Genomic DNA, 19,752 nt, shown 5'->3' with positions numbered 1-19,752 from the left:
TGCTGTTTCCTACATCATCTGTTGCTTATGACAATATGTCAAGCATATTTCTATACATTTCCATTTGACTTTTTTTTCTAAATCCGTCCTAACTTGTTAAATTACTTCTAGTTGAATCTTGACTTCCTCTAACAAAAGGAAATATGTTGAGCTCGAAATCAACCATAAACAACTGTTTGTAAAATAGCTAAGATTCCCTTCAATTCAAAAACCAGCAAATGTATATGTAATCATAACACAATTTTACGGTGTCTGACAATAGAAGGACAATGAATTGGATGGGTCGTCAGCCACAGGGAAGAAGAGAAAGAGGAGTGAGGCTGAGTGGCAGAGGAGTTGCAATTTTTCTCATGTGATAATGCAAACATTTTGGCTTAAGATTTATGAATAGATCAAACAATGACAATAATGTTTCTAGCTACTATTGCTTTCTGAAAAAATGACCAAGAATCCACAAGAATATATTTCTGATATCATCCCCCAATTACTTTGTCTTCCTGAACAAATTTAAAATGTACAAAGTCTTTAAATTTTCTTAAAAGTATAAAAGACAAGAAATTGTATGATATTTTAAAAAATAAATAAATGTATGCAACTGTTAACTTGTGTTTCCTTTCTTTTTTTTTTTTATTATTTTGAATCTACACACATATAAACACGCATTCATGTTTATTGAAACCGGTTCAGTACATACAACTAAATGAAAGTTGCCAAAATTGTTTGTTAAATGAAAGTTGCCATAATTGTTTATTTTTATAGTGTTCAATAAAGCTTAGGAGGGCAGAAAAGGGCTATACTTGCTTTGTTGTGAAAACTCTGCAGACACTCGAAGTGCTTGGTCGCCCCCTACTGGTCAGCGGCTGTCACTGCCTCTGCCTGGTAAAGCTTAGGCCGCGTCCGAATATTCCCTCCTATCTCCTTTCCTATCCACTTTTCCATAACCCCCGTGGATAACGTCACGGGGTTAAAGAAAGGTGTTAGGAGAGGAGTAAGGAAAAGACCACCACGTTTGTTTTGACAATCAGACGAACTTCCACTCGGTGACGTAATAAAACGACGTCAGCTTAAAGAACACTCGAACGCTCTTTTATGATGGCAGCCACTTAAACACTTCCGGGGTTAAAGAACAGTGGCTAGGAAAGGAGATAGACGCAACCTCAGTTAAAGATGGCGACTGGAGTCCTTCAGAGAGTCCTCGGTGGCTTGGGTCGAGCCAAATGCGGGTTCAATTCGGCCGGACAGCTCACTGAATGGTGCAGGTACGTTGTTTACAAGTGTGCATGTTTTGTGTCGAATTGAGCGTGTTTTCTGTAGTTGTTGTTGTATTTACACCAGTCATCCCGACCTAGCTATAGCACCGTTACCTGCTAACAGTGGCCTTCAGCTGTGCGTTCCACTGAGGCTGCTTCACTGCGTCCTTGCTGTGTGTGTTACTGGATATCTGCATCAATAATGGTTATATTATGGGTTGTTTAGGGTTTAAAAGACACGCAATAGCCAAATACTACCAGGGAGCATGTGTAACTTACTTCCAAGGTCAGTGTGAGGTTAGACAGCTGAGCAACATGTTTATATTATGAATGATCTAAATATTTTATTCTGCACGTAGTTTACATCAGGAGCATAAAACCAGTTTCTGACCACTTGACATTAACATTTGTGTAAAAGGCAAAAAGTCCCATCCTAGTACGAGTAAATTGTAGGCATAACAATTAAAAAAGTTCATTATTGATCCCACGTCTTATATTTAATTATATAGAAACCTTACAATTTTTATTTACAGTATTTGCAACTGTAAATATATACCATATAACATTTCTAACAATTTTTACGTGTAAAATTATGGCCATTCTGGCCCTAAATAATATGAATGAAGCTCTTGGTTTATATTCTGTAACAGGTTTTGTAGGGTTGTGTATTGCCTGGCATCTGGCGATATACGATTGTTATCCCGATACATAAGTCATGATACGATATATCCTGATATTAAAGTATAAGGCGATATTGTGATTTAAACAAAAAAATATATATATATAACTTAAGAAACAACCAATCTGTAAGTTTGTACACCTTCATAAGAACATTATGTATGAAATATATTTTATTGGCATATTTTACACTCAAAACATTGACTTTAACATGCCATGTGCCAACAACTTAAAATAAAATAATAACATGCAATCTGCCTGTGGCTTTTAAACCAACTTTGACTTTAGTGCAACTTAACTGAGGTATATGCCTAGAACAACAAATAAATGCAGAAAGTTAGTACTTTCTTTTTAAATTTCATCGAAAAAACACAAGCTGGTCAACATGCCCAGGTTTCAGCGCACTTCTTTGTGCAGTTACAATGTCTCCTGTAGTGGAAAAGACTTCCCTGGTTAAATAAAGGTTAATAAAAAAAAAATATCGATATGGATGCATTTTGAATCGATCCGAGAATCGCGCCACTTAATATCGCAATATATCGGCGAATCGATTTTTTTCAACAGGTTAGGTTTTGTGTGATAGCTTAGGTTTTGTGTGATAGCAGCGTTTGTATTGGCATTGTAGAAGAGTTTGAAACTTGACTATATCATTATCTACCTAGATATACAGTATGTTGGGAACCATTGCCGCCTCATAGCCAGATTATTTGGGGTTTGGGTGGCGTATTTAGTGTTTGCATATTGTCCAGGTGGGCTTTTTCTGTGTAAAACACAAGACAAGACTAGGAGGGAAGGAGGATTTATCAAAGCTATCAATACGAGAGGATAGTCACGTAATTCTAGACTTCCAGATAAAAAAATTACAATATGCAATTTTCCCTTTTGAATATGTTGTTTTATACCATTATCAAAGCAAATGTGAAGAGTGTATGTTTTATGCTTACTCATTGAATGTATGATGTCTCTGTATGGTTGCCCTGTTATGGATTGGGAAACTATTGAGGGTTTATTTTTGCAACGAGCAAATTTGGAGAAGCTCAGTCAACGCAGGAATTAATAAACAAAGTGTCTATAGTTCCGGACCCGGAACTCAGACAGATCTGACTATTGTTCCGTCACTACCAGACCTTTTCTACATAAACGTCAATAGCCGAGTGGTCTAAGGTGCAAGACTTTAGGACGTTTCCTTCTGCTGTTGTGGGTTTGAATCCCACTTCTGGCATTTTTTTTTTTTTTTCATTTTAACATATTTGACACGGCAAATTCCACCTTTAAAAATATATATACGAAAAAAATAAACATTTTAGGGATAGGGTTTGGACTAAAATAAAACTGAGGAAACTATAGCTAGAAGGACACAGGTCCGGCAGTGATGGAACTCGCAGGATTGTCTGAGGTCCGGGTACGGACCAATAGCAACAGCCATAAATAAATGGACTGATGAATGTAACTACACCAGGGGTCTGCAAACTTTACTCTCAATGGAGCCGTTTTGCCTCATCTCACCTGGATTAAAGCCCTTCCGGAGCCAAAAAAAAAAAAACCTTCTCAATGAAGATAATACAGTGTATAAAATTCTACACAGTTAAAATATCGAAAAATGTTATGAGTTAATGGATTTGAAGGGCTACAAAAAATAACTTGAATTTGATAACACATGATCATGTTGGTCAACACATGTTAATTGCTAATTTCTTGCAACATATCGAGCATGCATATTAAGGCGGCATGTTGGCAATTAAATACATCTTTCCCCACACAAATACAATCTCTATATTTTTCCAAAATAGTATTTTTGTTAATTTAGTTATCTTATAAGGGATTTAAAACTTAAGGTTAGCCGCAGGTGCAGGGAAAGTTGATGGTCAGTAGAGGCTGTAGGAGTGTAATAATAAGTAGTTATTGCAGTGTGATTTATTTTTAGGTTAACCAATTGTTTTATCATACTTTTATTTGACATTAATGTCATTAATCATCAACACCTTCTGTAAGAGATAACAATTCATTATTTAATTTTTGTTTTTTAAAGCTACAAAGAGTCAAAGAGCCACATGAGGCTCCAGAGCCGCAGGTTGCAGACCCCTGAACTACACAGATCATCAAAATTGTCTTTTATTTTTTCGCCCTCCTCTCAGGGGTTTGTCAACATCTAACAGCAGAAACAGCCCGGACAGCTGGTTTAAGTCACTGTTTGTGAGAAAAGTGGATCCTAGAAAAGATGCACACTCAAATTTGCTGACCAAAAATGAAGAGAGTAACCTCTATAAAATCCAATGTAAGTCACTCTGAGAACTGAAAACTACCATGTATTAGGATTGTTTTTTCACTAACAGGAATGTTCTTTTTCAGTCCATAATGTCAAGCCAGACTGCCTGGATTCATACAACAAACTCTGGTGAGTGTTGTCTCATATTACAGCTGAAGGGTGCAAATGGCATGAACTGTGTGTGGACTACTTAGTGTTTACTGTTGAGTAAAAATAATTCAGGGCGGTCTATACATGTGATGTGAATGACAGCCTAGTCAGTTGCAGGTTTTTTTTTTTTGCTTTATGGCCAACTCGCTCAGAGCTACGACAACTGGAGGTCGTGCACTCAGTTAGTCACTAGCATTGTTTACTGTTCATTTTATTTTTTTTAATGTTTTTATTGATCATACATTAAAGAAAAAACATCATTAAAAGGTGCAAGGAGGGAACGAACCCTAAAGAGTTCCACCCCTTTCAATAAACACAAACAATTTAAAATAAGGCCTAACATTAGCCTTTATTTAGTCAGGAGAACCACATTGAGATTAATAATCTCTTTGCATTGATATTAATAATCTCAATGCGTGTCCTAACAAATAAACAAAATGCACAATTAAACTTTGATATATGAGGAAAAATAATATATATTAAAGTACACAAAAATCAATATCAAAAGACAATGAAAATATTGAAGAAGATATTAATTGAAAATAAAAAAAAGAATGTATACATAGATGAGAAGAGAGAAGGCATGAAGTAATTACATGTAATGTAGGAGAAGGACTTATAAATAAATATTATGATGTTATTTTTAACAGCCTTTTTAAAGAGTGAGTGAGTAGGAGGATATGGAACTTATTGGGGGAGGTAAACTATTCCATAGCAGATGGTCTCTTGAGGATATTTTAAACTGATGATGTGACGTACGGGCAAAGGGTAGATATATGTCTTGTACGGTATGATTGTAAAAGTTAAAAAACATCTTGCTTATTATGTATAAACTTGCGTAAAAACCAACATGTCAGATAGGTGTCAATAAAACATGAATATAAATCAATAATAATAAATGGACCCGTTTCTCGTTATCGCAGTGAGGAAGTTTTGCCCATCATCCACGCTGATAAGTACTACCCATGTGAGCTGGTTGGAACCTGGAATACCTGGTATGGAGAACAGGATCAGGCTGGTAGGATTACTATTATTAATCTACTGCACAGCTATCAGGTTACAGTCAACACAGCTTTTACAGAATAAAATGCAATATTGGCAATCTTATTAATCACTTTACGTTCTGAAGGCTCAGGTTCAATAAGTGACTTCTGTTTTCTCAGTTCACCTGTGGCGTTACAGAGGAGGGTACCCGGCCTTGACGGAGGTCATGAACAAGCTAAAGCAGAATCAGGTAACGACACTCAAGCATATGTACGACCACATTCTCAATGAAGACACACAGAAGGAGTAATTAATGCATGCTGGTCTGGAGGGTTGGGTTTAATTATAACTGCTATAGCGTAATTGATAATTAATTACAATTAAGGTGTAGTTATAATTGTAATTTTAAAAATCTGTTGCTGTCGTATTCGTAATTAAATTGCAATTGAGTTCAGATATTTGGTTTTGTAGTTGTAGCTGCCATGAAAATTCTAGAAAAATGTTCAATTATAACTTAACGCAAAACTGGGGAACCATATGACAGTTCTATGTACAGTTTAACACATGTAGTTAACAATTATTAATGTGTTTTTTATCAAGCTTGGCCACATTTTACCATTTAAAAAAATAAATCAACAATTAAATAGACACAAAAAGGTTGAGATGTCCACACCAAAAATATGAAAACCTATATTTTCATTGATTAGGATGCCTAATGCTGCGTTCACACGGGATGCGGCACAGATTTGTGAGATGTGTGCACCGCGCAAAACGTTTACCCCATTTTCACCATCAACTATGGAGGACCCCAGTAAAATTGCTGCTCTTTACCTTCTGTGGAAGCTGAAGTGCTGTCAAAACGCTTGAAGGCGGCGTTCCTGGATCCACCAGGTTAACCAGCGACAAATCCAACTCAGTGAGTTTCACTGTTTTCTTCAGGAGCTGCGCTAACTCTTTCCTGGTCTGGTCCCGGTATAAAAAAACTGGCCGTGTCGTAGAGCTCCGGGTGGTCACACACCGCCATGTTTATTTTCTCCTTCATGCTGAAAAGACCGATGTCCATGTTGACAACAACAAGGACTCTGATTGGCTGCGCGTCACACAAAACATTCGCTGGAGTTCATTATTTTCAGCTCAAGCGAATGACAAATGTTACGGAAATTCGGGAGCGCGCATGCCGCGGCCAATGCTCTTGCCACGCCGCCCAACAGGAGAAGAATTTGCCTCTTACCGTGTCCATCCCATTGACTTTGTCTGTTATGGTCGTGCATACGTTTTGTGACGCGTCTGTTGTGAACGCAGCATAACAAAGTAACCAATAGACAGGAAACAAATTAGATGATAAATATTTGTTTTTAGCAGGGATGTCCCGAAACAACTTTTCCACTTTCCGATACGATACCGATATTGCAGCCTTGAGTATTGACCAATACCGATATCAGAACGAATCATACATACTTTTATTACTTATTTTGTAGTGTGGAATGTTAGAAAAGACTTGATCAAGTGATGTTACTTAAACAGAGAACAATAGTCAGCAACAGTAGGAATGAGAAATAATGACCAATTTATTATTAACCAATTGGTTATATAGATTTTAACCTTCAACATAATATCTACAGTAATCTACAATTTAATAAATATAATGTAATATATCGGAGATTTTAGATGCAGTCCAAAAAAATCTGATATTCGTTTTCTGGCTGATATCGGATCGGGACACCCTTAGTTTTTAGTGTATTTTACAGCTGATTTAAGACCTGTCATCATAAGAGATGCTAACAGAAAGCTAACCCAAGAAGAAAATGAACTTTGATGAGGTTATTTATTTCAGGCTCAGTAATTGTAATTTAACTTTAGTAACTGAGAACATGATTATAATTGACCTGAGGATATAAAATAATTGTAATTTATTTGTAGTAATAAATGCTGGTCTCTCTAATCATAATTGAACATGGGTAATTGAAAACGTTATTGTAACTGACAAATGTAATCGACCCCAAACCTGCTGCGTTGTCAGGAATTCTCGGCGTACAGGAAGGAGCGCGGGAAGATGCTGTTGTCCCGCAGGAATCAGCTCCTGCTGGAGTTTAGCTTCTGGAATGAACCCGTTCCCAGAGAGGGCCCCAACATCTATGAGCTAAGGTCCTACCAGCTGAGGGTGAGTGAGAGAGCTGCTGTGCCTCATTCAAAAGTTTTAGAGCAAAATATAAAAGACGTCTGTAGTAGATCAGCAGAAATGACAAACAACAGAAATACTGACACATTAAGAATGTCATTCACAAGCATCTTTGCGTTGAAATTTTCAGTGACATAGGCATGTTTTTCCATCTTTGTCTGATTAAATTTATCATTGCAAAAAGTTGAATACACTGTGTTAAAGAGCTAAAAGAAGATAATCCTGACGTATACACTCCAGGATATCCACATGTTTATTCTTTGATAGTAGGGATGTAACGATTCACTCAACTCCCGATACGATTCACGATACTGGGTTCACGATACGACTTCCTCACGATTTATTTTACAAAATGGGACTGTAGTCAAATGATGACTGAAAAATATTCCTTTATTTTTTTTTTTTTTGGGAAAAAAACTAGAAAATACTGTATTTTTTTTTTTTATTATTAATTGTCTAAAGAATCCCTTGATACTATTCAAAACAATGCAATTTAACTAAAAATCTTGAATGAAATAAATAAAGGAATAATACAAATGAAGAAGAAGCTTATTAATTTAAATTTTGGTTCTATAGTAAACAATGCAAAACTGCATAATAGTACTTTTCCTTTTTAAAAGTGCAACTGAAAATGTATTTTGTGCCTTAACAATTGGACTTTAAAAAAACAACCGTCATTGCTCTGATTTACGTCAGATATTAGTTTGAACCAGGAGAGGGCGCTGGAAACCCAGTGGTCGGTTGGCATGCAGCTAATCTAGCAGTGAAGAAGAGATGCTATGCTAGCAGACGGAGCTAATAGAAAAACGTGACTTTTACAGATATTCACGTAATATTACAAATATTCTTTCGGTGCTAAAGGGGTAAGGAATCATTTATTAACATGTAAGAGTAGAATGCAGCCAGAAAGAAAATAGTAGCAGATTCCGCCCGCCGGTACACTTCTGGACAAGAGAAGGGATAAATATATATAGCCCCCTCTGCTGTTTAAAAAAAACCGTATCGATGTCAATCGTGATACCTATGAATCGATTTTTAACTGCCTTATGATTAATCGTTACATCCCTATTTGATAGTATCACTTTATTCATTTATTTATGTTTCAACCTCTTTTATTTCCCTTTACCATAGTTTTGTCAGTGAACTTAACATATGGAACATTTGCCAGTGCGTTTAATAAAGAAATGCTGCTATTCTTTGTTACTCATCCATCCACAGGATTAATGTCTATTCTGTTTACTTCCCAAACTCTTTGATTTCTCTGTAATCAGTATCAGAATTGATCAATGATAATAATCATTAAGCTCACCAAAGCAGTGTTTACTTAGCCTGTTGTTGCTGCTTTTTTTGTTTTTTTAATCAATCTGCTGTTCGACTGAGTCCTTATCTCTAATGTGAAAGGCTAAACCTTCATCACTAAAACATAGTTTCAATATTATCCTCCTTTATCAAGAAAGACTGAGATTACATCACAGGAACAGCAGGGATTAAACACCAGAGGATGATTAAACACTGGGATGTGATCATGTTGTATGCACATGCTATTAAATACTATGCATACTATGATAATGAAAGGCTTGTTTTCTCTCCTGCAGCCTGGAACAATGATCGAGTGGGGAAATTACTGGTAAGGCAGCTTTAATTCATTGAGCTAAGTTGCACTATAAGACCTCCCTGCTCACACTGTCATTAATAAGAGCTATTCCTCTAAGATGCTCTGTATCTGAAGCCTCACTATGAGAAATCATGCTCTGCACAGTTGCTCTACAATGAATAGAATGTCATTGGAAACACGATCCAAATAAAGGACAACTTAAGAAAATATGTAATTCCACACAACATGATTTATCTTAAGACATGTTTTATTTATTTAATTTTAATCTATATGACTATTACTTAAAGCAACCCAGATCCACTTTGTTTTAAGAAGTCCAAATTCAATGCAACCATCTAATCTACCTGCCGGGAAATATCGGAGCACTTATTGTTTTCTTTGACTGATGAGCTTTAGCGAGATATCGATTTCTTTTTCCAACAGGACGCAGCACCTGCCACGATGCTAAATGCAGTGGTTTAAATGGTTTTAATGGTTTAAATGCATGACTTGTCTACACAAGTACACAACTCTACTCAATGTGCTTTACATAAGGGCCACAGATGAAAATAAATGAGACATCAGAGCCATTAATGCAGATAAGCTGAAGGCGGCTAACAAAGCAGCACGGGGAGAACATGCAAACTCCACCCAGTAAGGACCCCAAGTGTCCACCGTCTTGCTGTGAGGCTGAATTATGTCCTGCCTCGATTAAGTATTGAGTGCATATTGTGTACTGCACATAACATACCTCTGAGTTGGCCTACACACTGTTGAAATTAATTTATTTAATATTGTAATATTTTCAATCATGTTTCCCTTTTTTGAGATGAATCCCTTTTTCAATGAAATTCTCATTAATGGAGATATGGACGTTGTATGAATTGTCTTCAAACTAAAGAACTGGTGCAATGCAAAGCAATCCATGTGCTGTCTGCAGATAGTTCTGTGTGTATTAAAGTATATTAACATTTTAAATGTTTTTGTAGAATTGTAAAAATTCCTGAATGATACACAAACATTTGCTTAGTTGCTCACATCCATAAGAGATTTTTTGGACTCGCTGTTGTTTTTGTTTCCAGGGCTAGAGCCATTCGATACCGGCAGCACAACAGTGAAGCAGTAGGAGGCTTTTTCTCACAAATCGGGAACCTCTACATGGTCCACCACCTCTGGGGTAAAGTCCGACTTATCTCAGGAACATGCATCAGCTGCACTGACTGTTGTGATGATTGTGTCAGTGAATGAGAAAAAAAACAACTACATTTGTGTTGTGAAAAAGGCATATTTCTACTTGAATAATGTACAAAAATAACCTTTTTTTCCTATTATAGTCATTGCATTCCTTTAACTACTCCAACCAAAAGAATTGGCTCAACTAAATTTGAGGGACTTAATGATTTATTGAAAAAAAATTAGATGTAAAATGTTTATTAAATGTGAAGATCTGAAACTAAGTTCATTGCTAGTGTGTTTTTTTTTTTTTTTTTCAGAATTAAACATTGTGTACCCTTTATTGTCGCACACAGCTTACAAAGACCTTCAGTCCCGAGAGGACACGAGGAACGCTGTGTGGCATGAAGACGGCTGGGAGGAGGTGGTGTATTACACAGGTGAAAACACTTAATGCATTACTTTAATGTTCATTCATTTAAGGGCACGAAATAGCAATTAAAGCCATTTATTTTTGTCCTTCTGGAAATGTGACCCTAACCTCAGTATCTAAGGGTGTAAAGGGTTTAAAGAATGACCATGACCTAAAATCAATACTAAAACGTGTTGTTTCAGATTAGATTTTCTTCAAAATGCTGACTCATGGTTTTGTTGTCTGCAGTTCCTCTCATTCAGCACATGGATTCAAGAATCATGATCCCCACAAAGGCTTCTCCACTGCAGTGAAACCCCAGGAGAGGTTGGAAACGGTTGAAATCCGGTGGTGTCCTCTTTGAATGTTACCACCACCTTCCCGTGGGTTGAGTGCTGCCAAATGACGTTTCCTCCTCTTTTCTTCACTGTTTTTTCGAGTCGTCAGCAAGACTGAAAGGAATAAAACTACTGTTCTAACTGTTATTGCACAGTACTGGAGTAGTTGCAGCCCTATTTATTTATTAAACATAAACCTCTAATGCCACATTCAAATTGGTTTATGTTTACCACTCCTTTGAGTTTAGGTCATTAGAAGTTACTTGAAAGTGAGAAGGGGGGGAAGCAGCTGTATGGGATGTGATGTGGAATCACATTTAAAGAAGTAATAAAATAATAAATATCAAAGTGGCATTTCTGATGTAAACTGGGCAAAGGCAAAATTAAATAAGGCACCAGTATGGTAAGCACATCTGTGTGTTTTTTATCAACATTAATAATATTAAACAGTACAAGATACAGATGCTGATTTTAGTTTTGGTGTCTACTGTAAACAAAACCTTGTTTTTCAAACACTCCATTGTGTTGCTTTTTCCAGAGGTTCCTCGTCTCAATCATGGTGATGTTAGCGTGTCATGGTTCTGTTTGTGACTGCCTCCTTTTCTTGTGTGAACAACGCATGCCTGGTGTTAATCTTAAGTTTTTATGCAGGAGGACTGAACGCACACACACACACACACACACAGTTGTGCTGCTTTGAACTGTTACAGATGTTTTATCTGTACAGGAACCTTGATATGGTGATGTTGTCCAGCAGAGAATAATGAGAAAGTCAACACAGATTAAAGTTGTTCAAACAATGCCAACCAGTTGTCTTTTAATGGTTTCAATTATATCTCTTATATGAAGCATGTACGGATGTGTATTAAATTTGTTTATAATGTAGATAACTGAAAATTACTTACAAAGCAAGTGAAGAAAATCTAATGACATGCACAATTTAAATGTTTAGTGAGTTTTAGTATAAAAATCAATGAGGTGACATCCCTATTAGGGTCTATTAGATTTACACATTTAGTCATTATAAAAATCTAATGAGGTTTAAGGTCATATGTGCTCTTTAAAACCTTTAATGGCACACCCTTGGGTGTAATATATATATAAAAGGGTAAATTAGGAACAACAGAGATTCTTCAAGTTGCATCAAATCTTTTCCAGTTCTTTGGAGAGTTCCCCAAAACTTGTCACGTACCATGAACTCCTCTCCTTCACCTGTGGCCTCACAACGTTTCCTCCAAATCCTATAAAAGCACTCTGAGGAAAAAACAAATGGATAATGACATCACAAAGCCGCTCCAGTGGTTTACATTGTGACAGATGTGAACACCTACAGCTGGAGGACAGGCCTCAAGGTCCGTGGCTCCATCGCCGATCATCACCACAGTTTTAAACCCGTACTGTTCCTTCAGCACGCTGATCACTTTGCCTTTTCCACCACTTTCAGCAGTGGGTTGACTCTCATCAAAGCCAGCATATTCTCCTAGAAAGCAGTAAAGCTTTTAGTATTTCAGACACGTTTGTATCCATGCCTGTCCAATATAACTTCTAAAAATTACAAATCAGTTTCAAGGTATCTGACTTTTCTTGTGCTTTTAAATATAAATGTGTCGCTCATCTTGCTTTTCCTGCACAGTTTAATGCAGTGGTTCTCAGCTGGTCTCACCCTGCGACCCAATTTTGCCACGGTCATTTAATCTTATCAATCCGTATAATCTTTTTTTTTTAAATCTTTATAGTTGCCTGTGTAACAAGCTATGTCAAGTCAAGCCAAGTTTTTTTCAAAATAAAAGACAAGTCCAACCCAACATGAGAGACATTGTCGCTGTCCACGACCCACTTTTGGGTCCCGACCCACCAGGTAGAGAATCAATGGTTTAATGCACTTAATTTAATGACAGGAAACCTAATGAAATTTACTGATCTGAATTTAAAAAAATAAATGAAGGCACATCACTTTCTTTAGTTCTCACCATTGAAGTAGAACTTGAGCCGGTTAGCGTAGACGTGGTGCAGAGGAATATTTAGCTGAGTCGCCACATGTTCAACAATGCAGCGAAAACCACCTGAGATGAGAAAAACTTTCACCTTCCGCTCATGCAGACGATCCACTAGTTCTCTGTGGAGAAAAAACAATAACTTATTGAGCCTGATCAGAATTATATTAAAAATCACTTTTTTTCGGTAAGTAATTTGACACACACACAAAAGAAAGGTTTTTAAGTATATAAATAAGACCTACTTGCGTCTCAAGTGAACCAAATCAGTAAAATACTGTATTATTGTGTCCTATTTTTAATCCTTCCACATGTAACGGTCCATATATTCAATTCAATTCAACTTTATTTATAAAGCACAAATTACAACAACGTCACCTCAATGCATGTATCAAAATATAAAATTCATAATAAGAAAGAAAGAAACCCAACATATCTATATATGCATTTAAGGTGTTATTCCTGCAATTGTAGATATGCAGAACTGAGCGATGTATTATTTTACCAAATAATTAATATACAGGTGGAAAAAAATCAAGGCCTGCGATCAATTTTTGACCATCACAGCATCTGTCTGTATAATTTGAAAGAGAAAACTTATGCATTAGAACCTTATATAGAGTAATGTATCAGCGCTTCTGTTTTGCTTTGAGGAAATATTCTTTGATGTGAAAGTAGTAATTTACATCGATTAATGTCAACATGAAAACACTTAGATTAATCTGGTCGGCTCCATTTCATATCAAACCTGGTTAAATGTTGCTCTTCAGATAAAATGACTTTGTAATTTTAGCCGAGTCATTCCACGGGCTGATATGGATGCTCTGGAGGGATGGAGTTAGCTCTCAGGCCGTGAGTTTGCCACCAGTGTTTAGGAGCATTGATTCCCAACCAGGGGTACACATACCCCTAGAGCTACAGTGGAACATTGCAGTGGGTACTCGGGAAAAAGTTATCAATTTGGAAATTAGAAAATGTTGCTAGTTTCTTTTTTGGCTATTTTCTTTGGACAAATTTACCAAAACCAAACAAACCATTGCTCCATAGAATACTGTCGTTTATTGTAGTATTGTAGCATTAGTTATGTTGAAAAGGACATTTAATCACACTTCTGACAACCAAAGACAATAATTAGTTTGCTATACAAAGGAGACTGTATTTACTATTGAATGAATCTTATGAAAGTTCAATTATTTTGTCTGTGTTTTTTTTAATCCACTTACTTTCAGTGGATGAGCCTTAGGGAACCAGGAAGAGGTTTAGGAAAGGTCAAATAATACACAATGAAACCACATATGAAATGATGGATGGGGTACAATGTGAACAAAGGTTAGGAACCAATGTTCTAGAGCAGCGATTCTCAACTGGTGGGTCGGGACCCAAAAGTGGGTCGCGGAAAGCTGGCCAAAAATAAAAAATAAAATACTTAATGTCTTTCATGTTGGACTTGTCTTTTATTTTGAAAGAAACTTTTGACAGGCATGCTGTGAAATTCATGTTGCACAGGAAAATATATAGATTTATGTTTTAAAAAACATTATATATGCATGTTTTCAACAGCTATCTTTGGAAAAAAATGGGTCGCGATTTGATGAATGTGGCAAAATGTGGGTCCCAGGGTGAAACCAGTTGTGAACCCCTGTTCTCGAGCATGTGTCAAACTCAAGGCTCGAGGGCCAAATCCAGCCCTTTAGACAATCCAATTCAGCCCACATGAGAAAGTCAAAAAAATTACTGTGCAAATGACCAAATAATTCATTTGTAGATTTCTTAGATATCTAAATACACAAATTCAATGAAACTCCACAATATTTGCATCACATGACATTTTAAATCTCAAATGTTTCCAAGAACTCGGGTTTCCTGAAAGTATTTCCTCAAATTAGATAAAAATTGGTCACAAATTCAATCAAATTTAAAAGAGAAAATCCTGCACTGACTGATATCTGTCACTTTTTGCCTGGATACTGTATGTTTTATACGTTTTTCAGAATACAAACTTGGGGATATTAATATTCAAATGGCTCGTTTCCCTGCCTAAAATCTGCAGCCCACTTAAGATCAAACTCATTTGACACCCTTGTTTTAGAGGGAGACCAGGCAGGTAAAAAAAAAACACAACACAAAACAGTAAACTTATTATTAAAAACATACATTTAGAGCATCAAAAGATGATTTTAATTCCAGTTTAAGAATAATGCGTTGATATGGTTTGGATTTGTGGTTGGAGATAACTGTTCACACACTCACCGAACACCTGGGGTCAGCTGAGGAGGATGGTCTGTAATCAGTTTGTTCACTTGTTCTCTGGAACATCGAATGATAGAAAGACGCTCCGTCAGCGCTTTTTTAAAGGTCATGGAGCCGCCCATGGCCTTACGTGTCCTAAACAGCAAAAAGGCTGATTCATTATGAGGCACAAGTTCATGTCACAGATAAAACACATCTGTAGAAAAATCCATACGGCAGATAAAAAAGAAGACTAAACTAAACTTACATCTCAGTGACAGCATCCCCCACTCCACAGAATTTGGCGAGCTCATCAATCCCTTCTTCTTTGATGACTGTGCTGTCCACATCAAAACAAACTGCCTCTGCTCTCCTGAACAGCTCCTGGGTCTGGGATAGATTTGTCATCCTGCTGCTGAAATAAACAAACCAGTTTAACTAGGTAGTGCCGGAACAAACATGACAAAGCTAGTCCTGGATGGTAGGTGTGGTGGCTATACTAGAAATGATGGTGCGCCGATTGTAATTATGCATATTAGCTAAATATTTAGTTTCACCTGTGACATTTAGATTTAACATTGGCATTATATTTTTAAGTGTACTGTGTGTGTTGATCTAACTTGTGGTTTAACGAGTGAACTGGGCCGTGCATCTAAATGGTAGATGTTGAATCTAAATGTTAAAAGTTAAATGTCAAATCTAAATCTAAATGTTAAATGTTAAATGCTAAATCTAAACGGTGAATCACTGAATTTGCATATTAGCTAAATATTTAGTTTCACCTGTGACATATAGATTTAACATTTAGATTCAACTTTTAGATTTAGATTTAACATTTAGATTTAGAGTTAACATTTAGCATTTCAATTCAACATTTATATTTAAATTTAAAATTCAGATTTAACATTTAGATTTAACATTGGCATTATATTTTTAAGTGTACTGTGTGTGTTGATCTAACTTGTGGTTTAACGAGTGAACTTGGCCGTGCAAGTGCTGCATGTCAATGTTAAGTCTAAATGTTAATTCTAAATGTTAAATGTTGAATCTAAATGGTAGATGTTGAATCTAAATGTTAAAAGTAAATTGTCAAATCTCAATCTAAATGTTAAAAGTTAAATGTCAAATCTCAATCTAAATGTTAAATGCTAAATCTAAATGGTGAATTTGCATATTAGCTAAATATTTAGTTTCACCTGTGACATTTAGATTTAACATTGGCATTATATTTTTAAGTGTACTGTGTGTGTTGATCTAACTTGTGGTTTAAGGAGTGAACTGGGCCGTGCATGTGTTGCATGACAATGTTAAATCTAAATGGTAGATGTTGAATCTAAATGTTAAAAGTTAAATGTCAAATCTAAATCTAAATGTTAAATGCTAAATCTAAACGGTGAATTTGCATATTAGCTAAATATTTAGTTTCACCTGTGACATTTAGATTTAACATTTAGATTCAACTTTTAGATTTAGATTTAACATTTAGATTTAGAGTTAACATTTAGCATTTCAATTCAACATTTATATTTAAATTTAAAATTCAGATTTAACATTTAGATTTAACATTGGCATTATATTTTTAAGTGTACTGTGTGTGTTGATCTAACTTGTGGTTTAACGAGTGAACTTGGCCGAGCAAGTGCTGCATGTCAATGTTAAGTCTAAATGTTCATTCTAAATGTTAAATGTTGAATCTAAATGGTAGATGTTGAATCTAAATGTTAAAAGTAAAATGTCAAATCTCAATCTAAATGTTAAAAGTTAAATGTCAAATCTCAATCTAAATGTTAAATGCTAAATCTAAATGGTGAATTTGCATATTAGCTAAATATTTAGTTTCACCTGTGACATTTAGATTTAACATTTAAATGAAACAGTTAGATTTAACATTTAGATTTTAAATTCAAATGTAAGATTTAGATTTAACGTTGGCATTCTATTTTTACGTGTTGATCTAACTTGTAGTTTAACTAGTGAGGGGCCATGCATGTTTTCTCTCCAGTGGAGCAGAAACATCATCTATTCATCAGCTTATCTTCGTTAAACACGCTGTTCTCACCAGTGTGTGAACCAATGGAAAAACAGGGAATGATCACAGTATACACGGATTGCGTCATCTACGTCATGTACAACTACTGAGCCGCATGCGGGCATGTGCGCGCACACGCATGCATGCACGCACGCGCACAGCGACTCGCGTCTGTGTGTCTACAGTAAAATCTTTACAGCTGCGGTCGAACGTCCGCACTGCTCAACAACCGAGCCTCCGTCAACACAACGAGTCCAAACACACGCTTATCCGAAACCCACACACACACACACACACACACAGACACACAAACATTATAGCAGAATAAATGTCGTCCTTACGGGAAATGGTAGCGTTGCCGTGTCCCAGGTAGAAGCTCTGAATAAAGAAAGGCTACAGTACAGAGGACTACAGAGGACCGTAAGAAAAGAGGACTCTGAGCAATGCACCAATCAGAGCAAGGCTACTGAAGGACCGCCTACTATCTGCTTCCTCGTTGCCATGACGACGGAAGTGGTTATATATGGGCACACAGAATAAAAGAAGGAAGAGGTGCCAACTGCCGTAAAACTACACAGAAGAAGAAGAAGAAGAAGAAGAAGAAGAAGAAGAAGAAGAAGAAGAAGAAGAAGAAGAAGAAGAAGAAGAAGAAGAAGAAGAAGAAGAAGAAGAAGAAGAAGAAGAAGAAGAAGAAGAACAATAATAATTCATTTAAAACAAAAAAAATAAATAAATTGAGAAATACTAATTTGTGGCCACAAATTACTAATTTATGGGCATCAAATACATACTAATACTAATAGTAATTTGTGGCCACAAAATAATAATTCACGGCCACCCAAAAGATAGTATTTTGTGGCCACAATTATTATTTATTTTTTTTACCAGTCATGTCTGGGGCTCCGTATTCAACACATGGTACGTAGTGTAGAAAACAGTGGAAGTAGATAAATATGTATTTTTGTATGTTTCTTTGCAACTTTACATAAAGAATAATTTGCTCACAAATATGATCTTTATTTTAAATATGACTTTACATCTCGTAACTGTGACTTTTTATCTCATGATTATGACTTTCTTTCTCATAATGATTTTTTTTTTTAAATCTCATAATATGACTTTCTATTTCGTAATTATGACATTTTCTCTCATACATATGATTTTCTATCTTATAATTATGACTTTACACAGTATTTTTTTTTTTTTTTTTAGTGGCAAAAAACGGGCTTCCATATATTGAGCAAATGTACGACAAGTTAGAGAGAAAAAAGTAACTAATTCAGAAGTTCATTGTTTTGGTCTGATTTTGCAATTATTTTTCATGCACAAATCACACGTGTACTGTAAGTTATTATTTTAAACAACTCTGCCTGAGCATTTTTACACTCATTTTGTTGGAGTGGGATAACATACGAAGTTCACAAGATGGGATGATATGCAATACTATAGGCTTACAATATGTTTTTGAATTTTTTTTAATCTTTAATTTTTATTATATTGTGCAGTAATAATACATGTGCATTTTAAATCCGGGTACATAGGCACAATAACACATTTTTAATAAACATTTAGAATAAAGTTCTAAATAAGACAGGGAAAAATAAATACAAGCCTTGGCTCACAATGACGATACAACATTTTGGGTATTATTATTCTTTAAAAAACATTACCTTTTTTATATATTTTGATATTTTCCAAACGTCACCTACCATGGCTCCAAAATGTTGTAAATTTAGCAAAAAATTTGCAAGAATTTGTTTACATTCAAGCATGTTGATGCATTGTAGGCTCAATTTTTTGACATTTCAAAAATCTGTGTGGATCGTTTGTGTAGGACAGTCTGAAAATGTGCTGTAGCAAATTTGGAGTCAATTGAGAAAAATTTGAGGGAGAAGATAGATTTAAAAAATCTTAAAGCAATGAACTTCATCATTTGCAAGAGGTTCAACTGTTCAACCAAAGTTTCAATGGTATCAGGGCTACATTTTTTCTGAAAAATGAAAAACAGTAGCACATATGGTTGATTTGTTGTGACGTTTCAAAAGGTGAAAGTTTTAAGGTTTGCTGTAGCGCCACCTTGAGGACGATTGGTCCTTTTTGCTGGACTGGAAATTTGTGCAAAATTTGGTGATTGTTTGCATATGAGAGGTAGAATTTTCTTGGAAGAAGAAAAAAAAAAAGAAGGAAAGAACATGCAGGAAAACATTTGGTTCCCAAATCCTAACCCAGATCGTTACAATGAAAAGTTAACCTCATCACATGATGTCATCAGTGGTGACCTTTGCCCTACCATACAAAGGAGGACTGGCTTTGTATACAGAATATCCCGTTTAGAGGATTATCATCTGACTGAGCATGAAAACCCACAATAACCCATGCTGAAGTTCAGCATAATAACTGTTTTGAGACTAAGTACATAATATACAAAGTATAAAGTACTTGTGCACTCATACCAAAGGTTGTCCTTCAGTATACC

General features: G+C 35.8%; 2 protein-coding genes across 3 annotated transcripts; one reads left to right on the top strand and one right to left on the bottom strand.

The window, feature by feature from the left end:
• The first annotated feature begins 1,097 nt into the window (after positions 1–1,097).
• On the top strand, positions 1,098–11,189 carry nipsnap2 (nipsnap homolog 2). The gene is made up of 10 exons (XM_028465060.1): positions 1,098–1,259; positions 4,064–4,203; positions 4,278–4,323; positions 5,268–5,362; positions 5,508–5,578; positions 7,349–7,489; positions 9,103–9,134; positions 10,184–10,278; positions 10,631–10,714; positions 10,936–11,189. The coding sequence occupies exons 1-10, from the start codon at positions 1,168–1,170 to the stop codon at positions 10,998–11,000; spliced, it is 861 nt and encodes a 286-aa protein (XP_028320861.1). The 5' UTR covers positions 1,098–1,167; the 3' UTR covers positions 11,001–11,189.
• Positions 11,190–11,806: 617 nt separating this feature from the next.
• psph (phosphoserine phosphatase) lies at positions 11,807–17,840 on the bottom strand. 2 transcript variants are annotated; one of them, XM_028465063.1, is made up of 6 exons: positions 17,618–17,840; positions 15,516–15,659; positions 15,269–15,403; positions 12,995–13,140; positions 12,356–12,504; positions 11,807–12,278 (listed from the first exon to the last, which is right to left on the bottom strand). In XM_028465063.1, the coding sequence occupies exons 2-6, from the start codon at positions 15,653–15,655 to the stop codon at positions 12,168–12,170; spliced, it is 681 nt and encodes a 226-aa protein (XP_028320864.1). In that variant the 5' UTR covers positions 15,656–15,659; positions 17,618–17,840; the 3' UTR covers positions 11,807–12,167. The 2 variants fall into 2 exon arrangements, with proteins under 2 accessions (XP_028320864.1, XP_028320863.1); XM_028465062.1 differs by having other exon boundaries at positions 15,516–15,662; positions 17,618–17,839.
• Between the last annotated feature and the right edge of the window lie 1,912 nt (positions 17,841–19,752).

Source organism: Gouania willdenowi, chromosome 13 (genome assembly GCF_900634775.1).
Source record: "Gouania willdenowi chromosome 13, fGouWil2.1, whole genome shotgun sequence".
Lineage (NCBI taxonomy): Eukaryota > Metazoa > Chordata > Actinopteri > Blenniiformes > Gobiesocidae > Gouania > Gouania willdenowi.
Note: the sequence above shows the minus strand (reverse complement) of the source record. Positions and strands in the feature narration are given on the sequence as shown.